This window comes from Convolutriloba macropyga, chromosome 2, assembly GCF_964194025.1.
Source record: "Convolutriloba macropyga chromosome 2, txConMacr16.3, whole genome shotgun sequence".
NCBI lineage: Eukaryota > Metazoa > Xenacoelomorpha > Acoela > Convolutidae > Convolutriloba > Convolutriloba macropyga.
The window spans coordinates 76880853-76898878 of NC_134469.1; the positions used below are offsets into that span (position 1 = coordinate 76880853).

The window sequence follows — 18026 nt, forward strand, 5'->3', positions numbered from 1 at the left end:
ACGGATATAAAATATTGCTTTCTAAAATCATCGTCTTTCAATCTTGTGAGATTTCTGTAAAAGCTTTTAAAAGCAAAGCAAATCTACCACTTGTTCAAAAGCTTTTTCTGAAATACTTTTTGTTCACAAAAAGATTTGCAAAAAACTGGCTAATACTTTTTCAAACTATGCAAAAACCCACTAAAGCAAATTATTGACACTTTTTCTTATAGAAAAATGCACCTATGTCTGGGATAGCTTAGCCACAAAGCAGTTTTCCCTATGAGGAAAAGGGGGATAATCCAGGATTAGGTAATTAGAGAGAGTGATCTAGGAATTGAAAACGAGGGAATTACTGCTCTGACAAATTAGCAGGAAAAAGCGGGGATAAGTCACCGATTTCCTATTCAAATCCTTCTGTCATTTGCGTACACAAAAAGTGTCTTCATACATGAGTCATACACAAAGGTGGAGCAGACAACTGTTAGGGTACCCCACTCTATAAAAATGAAGAGACGAAAAAAACCGTTTGATCAGATTTCAGGCAAAATAAACTTTTTCATAGAGTAACCAGAAAGAGATTATTAGTACTCTAAAACCGCCAAAGAGTTAAAGCTGAAACTTAAAAAAAATCCGGATATTATTTCGTCTCGTCCTGTTAAAAATAGGACCATCTACAATTGATATTTTTTACACCTTTATAATAGTGTATATTTACGTTGTTACAGCTAGTCGCGTCTCTTAAAAGGCTACAAAGACCTTATCCAAGTAAAAACGCGCAGTAGTTTCTTCACACAGACTTATGAAAACAAAATTTTAGTTCATCGGACGGCCTACTTCAAAACTAATGGCGAATTTGCAAACATTTGCAAATTTTTGCTCAATAAAGCCAAATTTGTAAAAATTTGCAAATTATCTCTTCGCAAGGTCAAATTTGCAAAATTTTGCAAAATATTTTCAAGTTTGCAAAAATTTGCAAACGTTCGGCCGAGTTCGTTCCGGTCGAGCTCTGCTTAATTTAGCAATGTGGGTTATTTTCCTAACTATTTCTTGCAGATCGCTTAACTCAATTGAAAAATGTTTAAAGTACACCTTGTAAACGATGTGAGGTAAAATCACCCTACGAGGCCAACTAAAAATAGGGACAAAAATACTCAAGCCTGTTGGCAAATATTTGTAAAATTAATGCAATATTATACAAAATTTGCAATTTTTTTTGTAAATAATTGCAAATTTAATTGCATTTAATGGCATTAAGCTTGTACTAGGGGGGACATGGAGGGAAAATCCGAGTTTAAAAAGAAACTTTAAAAAATGAAAACTGAAGACGCGTTCAAATATATGTTTCAAAAACTTCCCGTAACAAAAAATTTGTTGTACACATCTACTTTTAGTAGCTGTGTTTATTCCGCAAGTCTAGAGAAAAGTTTCAATCGAAGCAATCGATTTAACACGATGACAACTTTTCGACGATCAATTCATAGATAGTAATAATAAAGAATTCTATTCGCTCTGCTGTATTAGACAACAAAAATAATGAGGTATTTTAAAAAAAAATGTGACCAAACAAAAAGTACACTCACATTTCTCGTCACTATCATCCATATTGCCATAGACATCGAATCCACAGTTAGCGTGACCATCACACAACAGCTCTCTAGACACGCACAGTTTGGATAGCTCACATCTGAACAGCCCGTTCTCAATGTCCTCCTCACTCCTCTCAGACACCGCCCTTTTGCCGCCTGACGGGTTGAGGGATACCACATTGGTCGATGTGGGGGACGAGGGTGATCTACGCTGTTTCTGTTTCTGCTTCTGCTTTCGGCTAAGTGCTACAGTTTGACTTGTATCTTGGGCTGCGCACTTCGCTGCAAACAAGAAATTTTGTCTCAAATCACAAATTCTAGCTAGAATTCACTGCGGTTATTAATTTGAGAGTTTTCGTAGAAACTTTCATGTTTTCAGAATTTTTTTGAAAGTTTCAGTGCCATCAAATTTGTTCACGAGGGCGAGTTAAAAATTTCCTCTTATACCAGCTCAAACGTGTTGTCTATTCAGTTGATATTTACTCATCCGTATTAAATTCAAATATTGTGAGTGAAAATTTATAACGTCTTTTCCTGCTAGTTTCTAAATGAAACAAATATTTTCTGAACACTTTTTGCTTGTCTCAAAAAAAGACAAGAGAAACATGGATTTATCAACCTTGTTGACAGCAAATCTAATAACGATACATGCGATCTTATCAATGAAGCAAACGCATTTTGAAAGCCCATTTAAGGCAAAAAGCAATTAGCAAAAACCAACATAGAGCCACCCATACAAATGGACAATGGGCGTTTTTAGTGATAAACAAACATTTGAACATCAAACAAATTGATTGCATTCCATTTATTGCCTTCGCTTCTCTTTCTGTTAGCAATAAAACACGACCTCAATTGATTAAAATAAACCACTAAATCAATATTTTATTCTCATGCAAACATTCAAAGGAACTTTTTATGAACAAATTTACGACTTGCTTTCCAACTTCTGTTTCCTGTTTTGTTTCAGTTCGCTCAGCCTCATGAACAACTTTTGCTAAAATGTCTAAAATGATTATTGTTCACACTCACATTGTGGTGAATAGGCGGTCCAAACTATTGTGAATTGTGTGTTCCGCTGCAGCTGAAAATCTGTAGTTTTCTCTACGTACCTGAAACAAACAAAAATACATCCGCAATTTTTTTCATAACAAATTGGTCATATGCATTTATACAGCGTTAAATATCGAAGAATATTACCCCCGCTCCTCAGAGGAACATGACCATATATGTTTGACATTTCACTTTTTATATATTTGGTGTATATAATTCGCAATGAATAGCTTTATTTCGTATTAGTCTATATAAAATTCATTATCAGTACAAAATAAAAAAAATTGTTCACGGGAAACAGGAAATATCCTGAAACATTACATGCAGGTAAATAAATAAGTAGTAATACATTTTCTTAATTCTAGAGACAGACATCTTCGAAAGCCCCTTCAGCTTAGTGACCATAAAATTGTTTTCAACAAACACGTACCCGTAAGCTCAAAAATTTTAATCGTCTTAAGTCTGAGCTAATCTGCGCCTTCCTCACTGCTTGGAAAAATTGCTGTTTGTAATCAGTGAAGCAGTGTTTTTCCTTCGTTTCAGTTAGCTATACACAAAACTGTGCTTCAAAACACTGTCCTATAAAAAATTATGACTCTAGGCTCTATTTAGAAGGTATTTCCTCTTTAATAAAAACTACCAATTACAATTTTTAATGATCAATTCTCAAATATCGCAAATTTGGACTGTAGACTTACGAGCATTTCTTGTCTTTGTCTAAAAATTTTTTGCGACAACTTTACGGCTTTTCAAAAGTGTTGAAGTTGTAATGTGACGTCTCTTCCTCTTACCAATGCGATATTTAGCCAACAGCAATCCTGTTCTAGTCGACAGGTTGATTTCAGATCATAAAAGCGAAATGCACTTTCACTTTTCTGCAACTTCAAACGGGAAAAATTTCGAGATTTTCTCTTTTGATTGGGAGGAACAAAGACATTTATGTCAAAAGCGGCTCTATTGAATTAGGGAGCATCTTACGGCTTTCATGTCAAGAACACTTTCCCCAAATTTATCATTTTCAAAGCAAATGTTTTGAGCAGTTTTAAGCACGTTTCCTTGTTAAGTAATTGAAATAAATCAGGCGAACCCACCATTATCAGCAGCTATTTCTCGCATGGCTGGTATCTTCACGCACAAATTATTCTGCTTGTAGCTATTCTAGCTAGAACATTTGGTTGGTACCAAGCATGAGCGACGACCCGTGTAATATTAATGGAGTGAGCGTGTGTAAGTTGTTGTGTAGTAAATTGAATTGGGCTTTGTCGTCGTAGTCATAAACTTGGTAGTAATGTAAACGGTTACAGTTATGACAGGTTATAAATAAGCGCTGGTGGCTAAGTGAAATGTTTCAGATTAAATCTTTTAATCATTCGTCTCTAATCTCGAGCAGAGGAGGCACACGTGAGCAGAGGGATAAGTTTTAAATTGCACTGGATATCTGTTTCGGCCCCTCTGGGATTTTAAACCAACTTAACTGACAACTTGCGTATTAAAAGAAATGAGCGAGAGAGAGAGAGAGAGGAGAGAGAAAAGCCTTTGTTCCTGAATATTACCAACCCCCGCCCCTCTCTGTCCCTCCGCCCCACTTCTACTATTTCGTGCCATTACCCTTTCTTCAATTTCAATCGCAGTCCCCCCTTACACCCTACCCCCCACCCCAGTCCGTGATCCTTTCAAATAGTGTCCTTTTTCACTTTTCTCCTAAAATTGAGGTTTGAATTGGCGCTCCCTAATTGACAGGCAAATACCTTCCGATATCCTCACTAGACGGCGGCTTCTCTCTAAAAGGATTGATTCCCTGCCAACTGGCCCTCTTTGCAGATTTAAATTAACCCGAAGGACAATTAAGTTGTATTCACATTGCAACATTTCGCACAAGATAAGTTAAAACACGCACGTGCAAGTTTTAAAATCCCAGAAGTCTGCAATGCCAGAAGTTCCTATATACATAGCCAGTAGTTGACTTTCACTAACTTTCGGCTTTTTCAAACTTGCAAGGTGCGTTACTGCGAAAAAGGTCATGTTCAAAGCAATTGACCCTGCAGAAGTCACTGAGAACTTCTGGCGCTTATCGAGAACCACGAAGCGGTTCGAGATATTAAGTCAAAATTTCGAAGTGACTTCTGCAGAGTCACTTAACGATGCCTAAAACACGAAACGCGCACGTTTTAAAATGACGAAGTCAACGGAATCAACTTCTGGCTAAGTAGCAACTTCTGGCATTTTGACTTCTGGCACTGCAGACTTTCGGCATTTTAAAATGTGCACGTGAGTGTTTTAACTTATACCTTCAGTACTGTTTAGAACCTGTTGCCATTTTGCATATCAGAGGCTACAGGCTGTTCACTGAAGTACTGCAATAGTTTCTTGAAAATGATCACTAAGCCCGGAGGTACGGGTTGGGGTTGGGGTGGGGGGGGGGGGGGGTTGGGCACAGTGAGGACGATTCAAGAAATGATAATACATGGCAAATGTACAAGATAATACACATTAAGGTTACTCTGGAACGGAGTTGAAAATACTGTGTGCTAGTCTGTTACACTTACTCGATGGCCACCACGTTAGTGGGCAGGAACTTGGGTGTCATGTTGTTGCCACAGGCACTTGGAACCACATTCGCATATCTCTGGTTCTTGTTGTAGAACCTCAGAGAGGCATCTTGGCAGTTTTCTTAAACAGATAAAAACTGCTGTCATGTCAAATCGCAAATTTCACTTATAATCAATAAAGTCACTTAGACAAAAATGAAATTTCAGTTTTTTATAGCCAGTTCATATTTTACCTAGAAAAACGTAGATCATGGTTGGGACAAAATTCGATAACAACAATCGGATCTTTTCCGTTTGTGCCCCCCCCCCCCCCAGTACGTTATGCTCCCCCCAGTGACAAAGCACGTGTCATTACATAGTAAATCATTATGTAAAAATATTGCACGTGCGTCTGGGGGTTGCAAATAATATGCACCCACTAAGCTGGGGGGCACAAACGGAAAAGATCCCAACAATCTTAGAAGTCGACATTAAACAAAACAAGCCCTATTTTTATGAACGGGTTCTTTAAGGAAATACCAATTCACGTTTTAAAGCATGTGCTTCTGACTTTGACTTTTTATTATCTGACGTGTTAAGAAAATCTAGTTCATCCTCGACATTCGGTGAATATTTTCATCCTTGATTAATTTCCACAGCCTCATTAAAATTTCACTTTTATGACGTCTGTCACTTCAACCGAGATTAAATCGACATTTACCACTAACTAGTAAATGATTTCTACCATATAGATTGTCTACTGCATATTATAGACTGAATGCAAATTTCATGACTCATTTTCCGGTGTCTACTTTCATGACTGTTGTCTTTAGAAATACTCGAGTTTACAAATCCAATTAAGATCTGAAAGAGCGTGGATAAAAGGTATTACTAGTCATTCTAATCTAGAGTAAGTTGAGCTAAGAAGGTATGTATATCCGTCTATCACCCTTTCTCTCAACCCGGGAATTACGTGAGATGTGAGTGTATTATATATGTATAAATGCATGTATGTATATGTTATGTAATAGGACGGCGACTTCCCTTCTTTTTATCATCATGGGAATAGTACATAAGGTATTGATTTATAAACAAAAAGCTTTTCAGCTCTCAAGAATGCTGGCGGCTCAGTTCTATGTGAGTACTAATACCTCCGAGATAAAACAGCTCAACTACTGTGGAAGAAGTTAAATTGTGCTTCTTGCTAGCTTTTATGGACATAAGGAAAAAGGACACAATTCAAATTTGTTCAGCTCATTTACAAAAAAGGGGAACAAAATATGAGAAATAAATTAGAAGGATATCATTTTTGAGAGCATTCAACTCTCCTCATTAAAATGTTATATCTACACTCATGTTACACGCGATAGCAGATAGCAGGCGGCGACTGTTGAATCAATTTCTCAATGTTGCCCCTTCCTGCTGATAAATGTGTGCTCGATTTGCTCACTAATTTCCCACACAAGAAGGATATGATTAAGTCACTCCCATTTGATGAGCAATTGAGCATACATAACAATCACTTTGGGAAACAGTATTCTCCCATTATTTTATCCCCGTTCTCATGGAATAAGATTTCCTAATTGATCACTGCTTCGCGTATGTATGTTTGTGTGATCCACTTGAGGAATTTAACACTTGCTTTTCTCCCTATCAAGATGAGGCTTTATATTTACGTACATTCTATTTCATGTTTATGGACTTTTTCATTTTCCTAAATGTATGTACTTAACTATCTAATAAATTGATTCCAAAAGCAAAGTACAGCAAAAATTGAACAGCCTTTAAATTTTTTGAGACCTATCTTCCCTCGCCCCTCCTTGAAAGAGAACTACGAAAACAAAATTTCACAATAAAAACCGCAAAAATGTGTTCAGTTCAATTTTTTGGATAGTATTAAACGCCCAAAACTACCTTTTAAGTACATCGAATTTAGATAATTTAGCAAGGAATTTAAACACCCTAACAAAATTATCTGAAATTAAGATATGCATAACTGCATGACCGCGTGATTGTTGTTTACATGCTATTGCGAAGTGTGACACAAAAAAGGTTATGCTTAAAGTTTTCTGTTAATTAGCCTAAGTACTATAAGTGCCTGCTTATTCCCGATTGCATTGTCACCAATCACAGCTCTAAATATAACCCCCCCCCCCCCCCCCCCCCCCGATTAAATTTAACTTAACTATTATATTGATTACAATATCTCAACAATGGGAAAGAATAGGGAACAGAGGGAATTGGTTGGTCCTAGCTATTTCTCGCTAGTAAAGTTCGCTTACGGGCTGAGTTATAGATATAGCTTTAGGGCAGTTAGCTAGCTAGTTAGTAGTGAGTTATAATAACGAGTAGATTTTGGCTGATTGGATAGGAAGGCAATTACAGAGTGTGTTGCTGCTTCTCACTTCCAAATGACAGGTTGTTGACAACGTCAATCAAATTTAGACACCAATCCAACCAACCAACCAAACAACTCTCCTTCAATTAACACCTCACTCTTTTCTCCTTGGAGCTCGAACATGCACATACACTCGATCCCCTCCACCCCAGCCCTTTAAATCTCAAATGAAACACTACAACATGTTAACACATGAACAGGGCCGTAGAAATGAAGACCAACCAAGGAAATAAAGAATTAACAAGCAAATAATGAAAAGAAAACAACTTCCTTTGAACGTTCATGGTCATTATAACTGTGAATGAGTCACGCCGCAAAGGAAATGAATGCTGTAAACGAACAGTACCGTTCTGTAGTAAAATTTAATTTTTCGTTTACGCAACCCTGTCATGCTGTTTCTCATGGCTGTAACAACGGTCAATTTTTACAGGTATAGGCAGCATTCTACTACATTTTGTCAATGCAGTTTGAGACTATGACTGTTTTTAAGGCAAATATTAAGGGAAAATATCTAATTATTAGGATTGACTGATCAGAATAAGCCGCTATTTCATATCCGTGAAGCGCCAAATTCCTATCTTTTAACGCGCAGATTTTTTTGACAGTGGAAAACGAAAAGTCATCGGACAAAATATTCACACATCAAAACAAGTGTTGAGAAATGCCGGATCTTATGAGGGGAAAGAGGTAAAAGGTAAACTGGTTCTTTTCCGCTATCCTCCTTTTTGGAGCTACAGCAAATTGCAGAGGTTCTACCATTTGATTTTTTTGAAAAAAAAAATTCAAATTATTGTGCCAGCCGTGTAGTGTGACGAGAACAAATAGGCTTTTCAGAAGGGAGCTGATTAGATTAGATTAGATTTAAATGCAGATGGTAGACGATACAGAGAATTTTATACAGAATATTAAGTTTAATCAATTACCACCTTGGACACCAGCTGGGCATTATTTTTTGGCTAGTTCTCAAGTTGTAGTTATATTTTACAGGAGGAGGAAGAGGTTCGAGTGGAAGAAGAAGATGGTGTAAAGTTACCTGAGAATCTCTCTTTGGGTATGTTGAAGTGTTCAGCGTGGAACAGGATGTAATGGTCCTTGGGTGCCTTGATGATCCAGGTGCAGTGCACCTGTGAACTCTGGGTGCTGGTCAGCCCATAGGGGAACTCAATCACACCTCCCACACCAGTCAAGGTGCCACCACATGCTGTGAAAATAAAACGTGTTTAAGCTCTTCAGCCTAAAGTCTTGCATACAAAGACAACTTTTCAACAATATTTGTATTTCTGAGAGTCGCACTCATGATAGAAAATCAAGATCTATAAGGTTTTGGGGGACGGAAAAGTATAAAGGAACTTGGTTCCTTTACAAAGCTAATTCAACATAGTTTAATAATATATACTCCATTTTTTGTGCCAGCCTTAAAAATTTGTAAATTGAGTTACGTTCAATAGAGACTATTAAGGCAATGACATTTTCCCCAGTGCCAAAATACTCAAGTCATATGACCCAATACTAAGAAAACAGTTCTGTCTAATACTAACAAAACATAATCCAAACAAGCAAAACAAACTGATTTTTTTTTATATTAAAGAAATATGGAGTCAATTTTGAATATTTCTGCAAATTGGGCAATTTTTCCTGGCACGACTATTACTCGCAATTGTGATCAATTGATTCAGATCAATTGAATCACAATCTTGACATACTAATGTCCATCGCGTATTCAAAAGAACCAAAAGGAGTAATTTTTAAATAGTGTAAATTAAAAAATCGTAAAACTGCTCCCAACATGCGACAGGATGACTATCTTGCAAGATTCTAGCATAATCTTACAATATAACTAATCAAAGTCGACTAGGAAAATGTAAACTCGACGAAAAAACAGGATTAACCATGCATTTAGTACGTATCATGTCCTCTAAATCATTTTACGATACTTGTATGGCTGTGAAACATGACTTTGAAAAGATACACGGGTTCTCGTTCAATTACATTACAGAAAAAAAATGTTCAAATATCCATCCTCAACAACTGATGGTTTTACTTCATGATATTACGTAGATTCTTAAGAAGCTGCAACAAATTTAAACCAATCAAAGCGAACTTCAAACGTGATAAGGAAATGGAAAGAGAGGAAATGAGACATCAAACATCTGATGTCTACTTCGATAGGCTTTCAAAATGTTTTTTTCCCACAAATTCCATGAAAGAACTGCTTGTTCACTAGCCATAAATAATAAACATAAACCTTCTTTATGCTAAATTCAAATCAAATTTCTTCTATCAGAACATCAGAGCAAAATGAAAAGTCATGAATGGCAATATCGTTTTAAGTAACATTCAAAATTATAACCCCTGATTTCAAAAAAAAATCCTGAAAAATAAATGCATTACTTTCATTCACAAAATGGCCATTAGGTCTTTTTCATTAGCCCATTTTCCTTCATTTTTATCTTATTTTTTCCCAGTCAAATTCCTATCTTGAACAAATGGAATTCAATTAGCATTTTCCTTTGCTATTATACACCAGACACACTCAAAACCCTCTCACACATAATAACGCTCAAAATGAGGAATTTATAGGGTTGGCTGGGGCGAAATAAAATCAGCCATGCTTTTTCTTTGTCTTGAATGTGAACTAAAACTTTCAATTTCTGTTCACGACGCATTATTCTTGTGCGTCATTGGTGGGAGCAATTTACTCACATTTTGTTCGTGTTAGAAGATGAAGAAGAAAAGAAAAGCGGCTGGTCTAATTGGCAATTTCAGCGGAAGCCAAGTTCAATTAAGGCGCACAGTTCACGCTTCAAGTTTCCCCTTGTGCTCCATTGGGAATTCCTTGAAAATGGAGAAGAGAAAGAGGGGGGATTACCCAGGGTTGAATTTCAGCAATTTCACATCAATAGCAGGGCCCAGTGCAGTCGATATAAACGGATGAGCAAGTCGCGTTAAATCTAGAGGGCGGTCCCCAAATCAGTGGGCCCGGTTAAATCAGAAGCAAAATGGGAGTTATTAATTGAATGGTAAGCATTAAGACCCACCCTTTAATTAGGCAAGCCTCAAAATTGCCCGGTTGCAGCCCAATTTTTATGGCAATTTTTGCTCTCGTGGGGTTGGGCTTAACACTAACTTCTCAGCTCCGGAAAGCAATAAAAGCCGTCCGAAATTAGAAATTCCTGGGAATAATTGGTGTAATAAATTATATTTTTTCCTTTTCCCTTTGATCAGGTCAAGTCCTCTGGATTCACATATTAGGAGAGCATTAAACCTTTTAGCATCATTTAACACCGAACAATCGAAATGATGCTTCAAGTTTAACTCAAAAATCAAAAATATTAAGTTTCCTATTCACTAAGTCAATGTTTATCAGTTCGTCATTGTCCTAGTCTGGAATGGATATGGTTATCTTGTAATAATATGGCAGATTCTGGCCGAATGCCTCTTGTGGCGGCGATTTCTACAGGATAGCCATTTTTCTGATAGATTCGGTCAGATAATTATTTTCTGGCGGAAATTTGCAAGATTAATATTTTGCAGCCACAATTTGGAAGTTAAGCATGTTTCGGCCAAAATCTGGCAAATTCGACCAGTAAAATTTGCATAAAAAAGACCAACACGTTTACAATAATTGCTACGAACTTCGTTCGAGAGCAATTAAAAATATTAAGTTTCCTATTCACTAAGTTGAAACTCCAATTGCAGCTTTTCCCCGCTAGGAGGGAGAAATTATCAAACGGGATTGCTTGTCAACAGTGATACAATGACAGAAAAAAAACTGTTCACAACAGGATGCAATTAAAATTGAAAGCAACAATCGACAAAATCTGAAAATGCAATTAGTTTCAAAAATTGTGAACACAGTTAGGGGGAATTGACGTGACTCATTTTGTAATTGAAAAGTGATCTCATATTTAATGGACAGGGAAACCCAATTAAAGTCCACAGAACAGGGTCAGCTTGTGTTTAATTAGAGGAGACATAATTCTCAGCATAAAGATGAAGTTTTGATAAATAGTTATATTTCGGCCAGAAAGGAGGAGTGGTCGACATTCAATAAGGACTTAACCTAATATCTACATAAAATATGTGCCAAATAGCGCTACAAAAACTTAAACGTTCGATCATAAAGACTACACAGATTCCGCGCATGTTCAAACTCCGATCGGAACCAAAAGCAGGCCCTGCAATATAACCTTTATTTCACGCACGAATCATTCGAATTAAACATTTGACTAATATCCAGATTGCTCAATAAATTCTTTATTAGTCATACCAGGCCACAGTTGATCATTACTTATCATACTATAAGCATGCGAAAAAAACTCCAACGATTCTGTAAGAAGGCTGAGAGAACAACCTAGTGTAAATTTTGTATAAGAAAAGCGTGAAAAGAAGCAATACTTGTTCAACGTATACTAGGCGAGAGAACTGAAGCCTTAAGGAACCAAAAAGAACTTGAGAACCGTTTATAAGAGGTGCCCAAGCTGAACAGCTTAAGACCAGTTGGTGTAAATGGATAGAACACACGGCCTGCAAGTAAGAGATGCTGGTTCGAATCCAGCACTGGTCCATTTTCACAGTAGTTGCACCTGCTTAGACCACAAACAACTCAAAAATTTATATTTTTATGGAGAAAAGATTCAAACTAACAAAAAGTTTGGAATAGATGAAAAAAAAGTTTCGCAAAAGAAACTTTCTTCTCATCGTAATTACTCGGCATCAGAAATGCAAATGGCCTCATAGAGCTAAAAATATTAACGCATGGTAAAAGATACTATCCACAACGCATTTTGCAAATACGTCGACGAGAACAAAAATTGATTTGAAAAAAAACTCCCACGGACGTAAATATAGGTCGTCAAGCGCCTAAAAAGAAGCCAAATCAACGCTCGCGCTTTCTATTATCAATAAGCAAACACCTCATCATAGTGAGGTTTCTAAAACTCCGTTCTCACAATTGAGAAACCAATTAGAACTGTGTTACGAGATAAACCGCTGTTGTTTGAGCTTGAAACATTTGGTTTCTTTTGCAAGATCTTGCACAATAACTTTCTTTTAAAAAAAATTTGAGACATAACTAGTTTTCTTCTGAAATAATAGGACATTCAAAGAATGTTTTCGCCAATCAATTCAGTTCGTCGAGAGTTTCATTGAAACGACTTTCAGTTCTCGACGTAAAAGAGATCAGCTGGCCACAGACGTCTTATCATAAAAAGTTTCCGAGCACAAAATTTCTCAGCCCCCCCCCCCCCCCCCCCAAACTAAAAACGGTTGGAACAATATTTTTTTTCGAAGCGCAAGCAACTCGCTGCAAAAATTCTCTTATTAGTAACTAAAATAAGGAGTATCGAATTTCTGCTCAGCCATATCTATTGGATACAAATTAAATACAAATGGCAGAAAAAAAATCACGTAATCATGATAGCCTTTTCAAAATTTTAAAAATAAAGTCCTCCACAGAAACTCACTAAACAGTTTTGCCCGTATGAGTAGTTCAGTTACAGAGGTGAAAAACCAGGTACACTATAATAAGATCACTGCTATGAGATAAATTTAAAACATAACATTTCAAGCGAAAGAGAACTAGCAAACTAATTTTTGAGTTAGTTTTATGAAAAAAAGGTTAAAAATGGGAGAACGGGAAACAGTGATCTGATTTTTTTTCAACAAAAAAACTTAAAAACTGTCAAACAGGGAATACCTGCTGATTAACTCCAGACTTTTTTGCAAAATTGGCACAAGCAGCTCAACAGCCACACTTATCTATCTAAAATTAAGTGGATAATTAGTCGAATCACCTGATCTAGACAACAAATTTCAGTCAACAAGACGACGTCACTTTCAACCTGCGCATTGAACTAGAAACAAGTTGAAGTCTCTGAAACCTTTATAGGAGGAAGAATTTCCGAAAACGACCATTTGCATTCAGCAGTTAAGATTTTTCCTCCATTTCCAATTATCAAAACATGGTTGATTAAAATTTATTCGTCCGTTCTCTTATTGTTGTGATCCGAAAAAAACTGGCGTTTGTAAAAGGCTTTCGTGCAAAACAAAAATTTTATCCAAATTTGAAGCTTATTAAGCTTATTTAACGGCGCAAACGCACGGAAAGCAAAAGTTTGAACTTAAACTCAATAAATTATTTCTCGAAAAAAAGTTCTTAAGGACAGGTAACGATTTCATGGCAATCAGCAATCATTGAATCCGAATTTCTTGATCTAAAGCTCATCGAAAGCATTGCGAACATACATTTAGAGAACATCTTAAACGACAGGTCAAACGACAATGAACTCTGCGGGAAAACATTGATACGGAGATAGTCAGTGAGAGGTTGAACAAAGAGGGAAAAGGAACTGGAACGAGAGGTTGGAGCGGATAGAATTGAACAAGATTTCCATTAAAGTGAAATTAAATTTCGCCCTACTGGGCAACCGGATTGTCTTCCTGTCACATTTCTCTACCTGACATCTGATGTCACTTCAGCCTCGCCTGTTCGCATCGCCGATCATTCACAAAGTCGAATAATTGGAGTTGTTCCCCCTTAGGTAAAATATGGCCACATGTAATGGCTATTCATACACATTCGTAATTTTGCAATGGTATGCATAAACTGTGATGGCTAGTCCCCACCTCACAACAAGCTGTACTAATTATCATCAAAGAAAACCACGGACTTTTAAAAGTAAAAAATAATAGTAATTTAAAATTTGGTGACCTACCTGCCCCCCCCCCCCCCAATATAATTTGTCGGCGGCATAAAAAACACTGGCGGACCGAGACAGAATAGATCCAAAAACTCTTCACAGCAGGGTTGTGGGGTGGAGGTTCGACTGGTAAATTCAAAAATGCAGCGAAGCACCGCGGTTTCGTTCTACCCAGTTATGCTAAGTGAACTTTCTACAATCTGCCCGAAGGAATGAATCAGAGAACTGATTATGCATTAAATATACCACAGTTTAGCAACGCAGCAGTACTGTTTAAGTACATTACATCAGGTAAAATGTAATTTCTTGATACCGCAATCAACTGTCAGTTAACGATTTGAAGAGCTGCAAGCAGCAATTTGTGAAAATGTGTCAATTTTCACTAAATTTAATCGCCATTAAAAACAGACCACTTGCACTGTTTACCCTCAATGCATTAGTTTTATAAGATGCATTTGTATTAATAAACAAATTATTACAAAAATTCACGGATCAATTCTAACACCTCACCCAAAGAAAGAAAGAAAGAAAGAAAATAAATTTCTCCTTTTTATGATAAAATAAATCAATTTAAATCAACAATTTAATTACTTAGATTATTATCAACATTATTATATATCATAATAACAAAAGATATCTCGGAGAGGACAGATAGACAGATAGACCCAATCTTAGTGGGAATAAAGCATTCACAAATATAGGGTATGCAATAGACCCTAAATACGTTCAGAGAGCTAACATGTTTAAAATTACGCCCTGCAATACATCGCTCCCCACCCCCACCCAAGCACCCACACACCTCCCCCCCCCCCCCCCGCCACCCGTTTTTTATGCTCATTTGTAAATCATGTTTATATGGCACGTTACTATGTAAAAATCAGCACGTGCGCCTGGGCGGAGAGGGGAGGGTATGACAGAACAGATCCTACAAATCAGCATTCAATTCTATATTTGTTCAGACAAGAAGAGGATAGAGTGAAAGTTTTTGCAGTTGCTGTCTTTTTATGGCACGTGTCTCATTTAGCCAGGGACTTTAATTTGTTACATACAATGTAGATAGGAAGGAAGCTATAGGTGGAAATAGCTGCAGAGGTGCAGGGCAACCTTGCATGCATATTTCAAACAACACTGAAACAATAAACAGAGGGAAAAGGAAAAAGATGGAATTTTTTGCTTCTCTTTCAATGGAATTTAGCCCCGAGGACATTTCTCTTTTTAATATACTCATCTAGCCTCCTTTTGACCGCCTCGCTTCCCTATGTAGTCTGTTTTGCACGTGATAAATACGGTCCTTTTATGCTAAATTCTCCGTCAAGGTCCAAAATACGGAAGCAATTATTCACACAGAAAACAACGTCACTTACTTTGCTGAAAATCAAAAATATTCTCATTTTATTAAAAAAAATTGTGGAGAAAATAGTTTGAAAATAGGGCATTCTCGGGTATGTTTACGCCATTTAAACGGTGGGGCTGAAATTAAGCGTGGAAACAAACGTGCCAAGCGTCAAATTGAAGGGGTATGGCGAAAGTGACATAGAAAGATAAGAAGACATTGATCGATTGTGTACCATTTCTGTTTCAATAAATAGTTCACCTCCACAAAGTAATCACCAATTTATCACCTAGTTACACTTAATGCAAATGTTATTTGATTGCCTAGTAACTACTAGCTGCACATTTCAATCAGTATAGCTGATGATGTAATAGCACATGAAACAATGTGATCGTCAGAGTAACGTAACCTGATTCTGATTGGTTAGTTCCTAAGCTTACATCAAGGGTCACTTCTGATGATTACAGAAACAATAGTGATTAATTGATAAATTTGGTGCAGCTACTCGACATTGGCCTATATTTTGTTATCGAAAAGGAGGACAGGAATTTGACGTGACCAAAGTACAGCACGCTCTACTAAACTTTATGCAAGTCAGAAGAGGAAACAGAATAGATCCCCATAAATGATTCTATCAAAAGCTCAACAGAGAATTTAGTAGAAGAGTTTAAGAACAACCCCCCCCCATCTTAGTGGGTGCGCATTATTTGCACCCCCAGACGCATGTGTCATATTTTTACATAATGATTTTCTGTGTTATGACACCACGTAATCTGTAACTGGGAGGTGCATAACGTACTGGGGGGGGGGGGGGGCAAATATCCGCGTTACCTTAGCTGATGCCTCAAATTTTATAAAAAAAAGAGCGTGGGTAGGAGCAAGATACAAATTGAAAACAATTAAAGAGTTAAGGAACATAGCCCAGCTAAATTTTGAACCAATTTCTACTCAATGGTCGTCATGAACTCTTCTTGTGAGAAGCCACAATAAATCTGAGATTTGTCTTCATATAATTCTTATTTTGCTATTAATTGGTGGCATGGGGTTTCTAATTCCTGGAATTCAGTACAAAAAAATGATATTTAGCAAGGTGACAATTTATTTTTTAGAAAATCCAGATTTTTGAGTTTGTCCGCTTATCTAAGAGTTTCTGCCACGGTCATTTAACGCCACAGTTAATTATCGTCGGCAAGAGTTTTTTAACTGGTCTAACCTGACCCACTTTAGATTTTAGTGGAGGAGGAACTATATGCTCAACTTTTGTTGTTCAGTCAATTTTGGCCGATCGAAAGTTGTGAGTGGTATCATCAAAAAGAAAATGCTAAAGCTTATTGTATCAATGACCTTGAAAAAAATTGAAAAAAAAAATGATCAACTTGTTGAACTTTGCCCCTTTTTATTCTTCAATTTGACAACTTGTAACTTAGTCTCATTAATTCCGTGGCCCATCCACTCTGATGAAGCAAACATTGACCCCTTTATTGTTTTTATGCTGTTGATGACAGTTTTACGGCTTTGACTTAAATGATGGTTTCATAATGTTTTTGAATTTTTGAAACAGGTCATTGATTGTAGTTTTTAGTTGCCTTTGTCATATTCCCTGTAATATGAGGGCCCATTGATGTTCAAAACCCAATTAAATACTCATAGCCTTTTCAATGGATAAATTAAGGTTTTAATGGCGTCAAAAGTGTGTTTTCGAAAAAAAAATGTTGACGAGTTTGACTTCTGCCTCTATTCGTTTTTAATTTTTAGTCTTTAGACTTATTAGACTAATTGTAGTCTTTAGATTCAAATAGTGGTACAACCGGCTTCTAATGAGGTTATCGATCCAGTTTAAGCTAGTTTAGTTTTTCTATCTATCTAGTTTTTCTGATCCATCTAGCTGATTTATCAAGTTTGGCTGAAAACTTATGGTTGCCATTAATTTCATAATTAATTTGTTTGAAATAATCAGTGAATTTTCGAGCTTTGCCGCTTTTTTCAATCTTATTAGAGTTAACTTGTAGCATAGTATCAGTAAGCACTGGTTGCAACATCTTTGTAGAAAAAAAACTAAAATATAAATTAGTTGTATTTTATTTTTAATTGATGGTTTTGTGGCACTGCTATTTCGAGTTTTCATAAAAATTTTAAGAATATTGGATGTAAGACCAATTTTGAATTTATTTCTCTTCTTGTCATGACATAAGGTCAATGGTAGTCCCAATTGGCTTTGAATATTAGCGCAATCGGACTTGTATAATGGATTTAATGACTAGCTCATGGTTTTAACTGCTTCGACAAAAATTCCCTCCTGAATTTATCTGAAATTCTGATTTCTGGAAGTTTTTGTCGTTTTCTGTAGTCATATGACATTTGTTCTGGATATTAACTGGTCTAAATGGCCTCCTACGGAAGTATAAAAGATTAGAAATTCCAGTTGATAGTTCATGGTTTTGTTGACTT

General features: G+C 36.6%; 1 protein-coding gene across 1 annotated transcript in view; it reads right to left on the minus strand.

Moving 5' to 3' along the window:
- LOC142334716 (uncharacterized) overlaps nt 1-18026 on the minus strand; it is a 41680-nt gene that overhangs the window by 11315 nt on the left and 12339 nt on the right. The window contains exons 2-5 of the mRNA XM_075382966.1: nt 8578-8745; nt 5165-5288; nt 2598-2677; nt 1563-1850 (exon numbers count right to left, since the gene is read on the minus strand). Of these exons, the coding sequence (XP_075239081.1) occupies nt 1563-1850; nt 2598-2677; nt 5165-5288; nt 8578-8745 (660 nt within the window). The remainder of the gene's footprint in view (nt 1-1562; nt 1851-2597; nt 2678-5164; nt 5289-8577; nt 8746-18026) is intronic.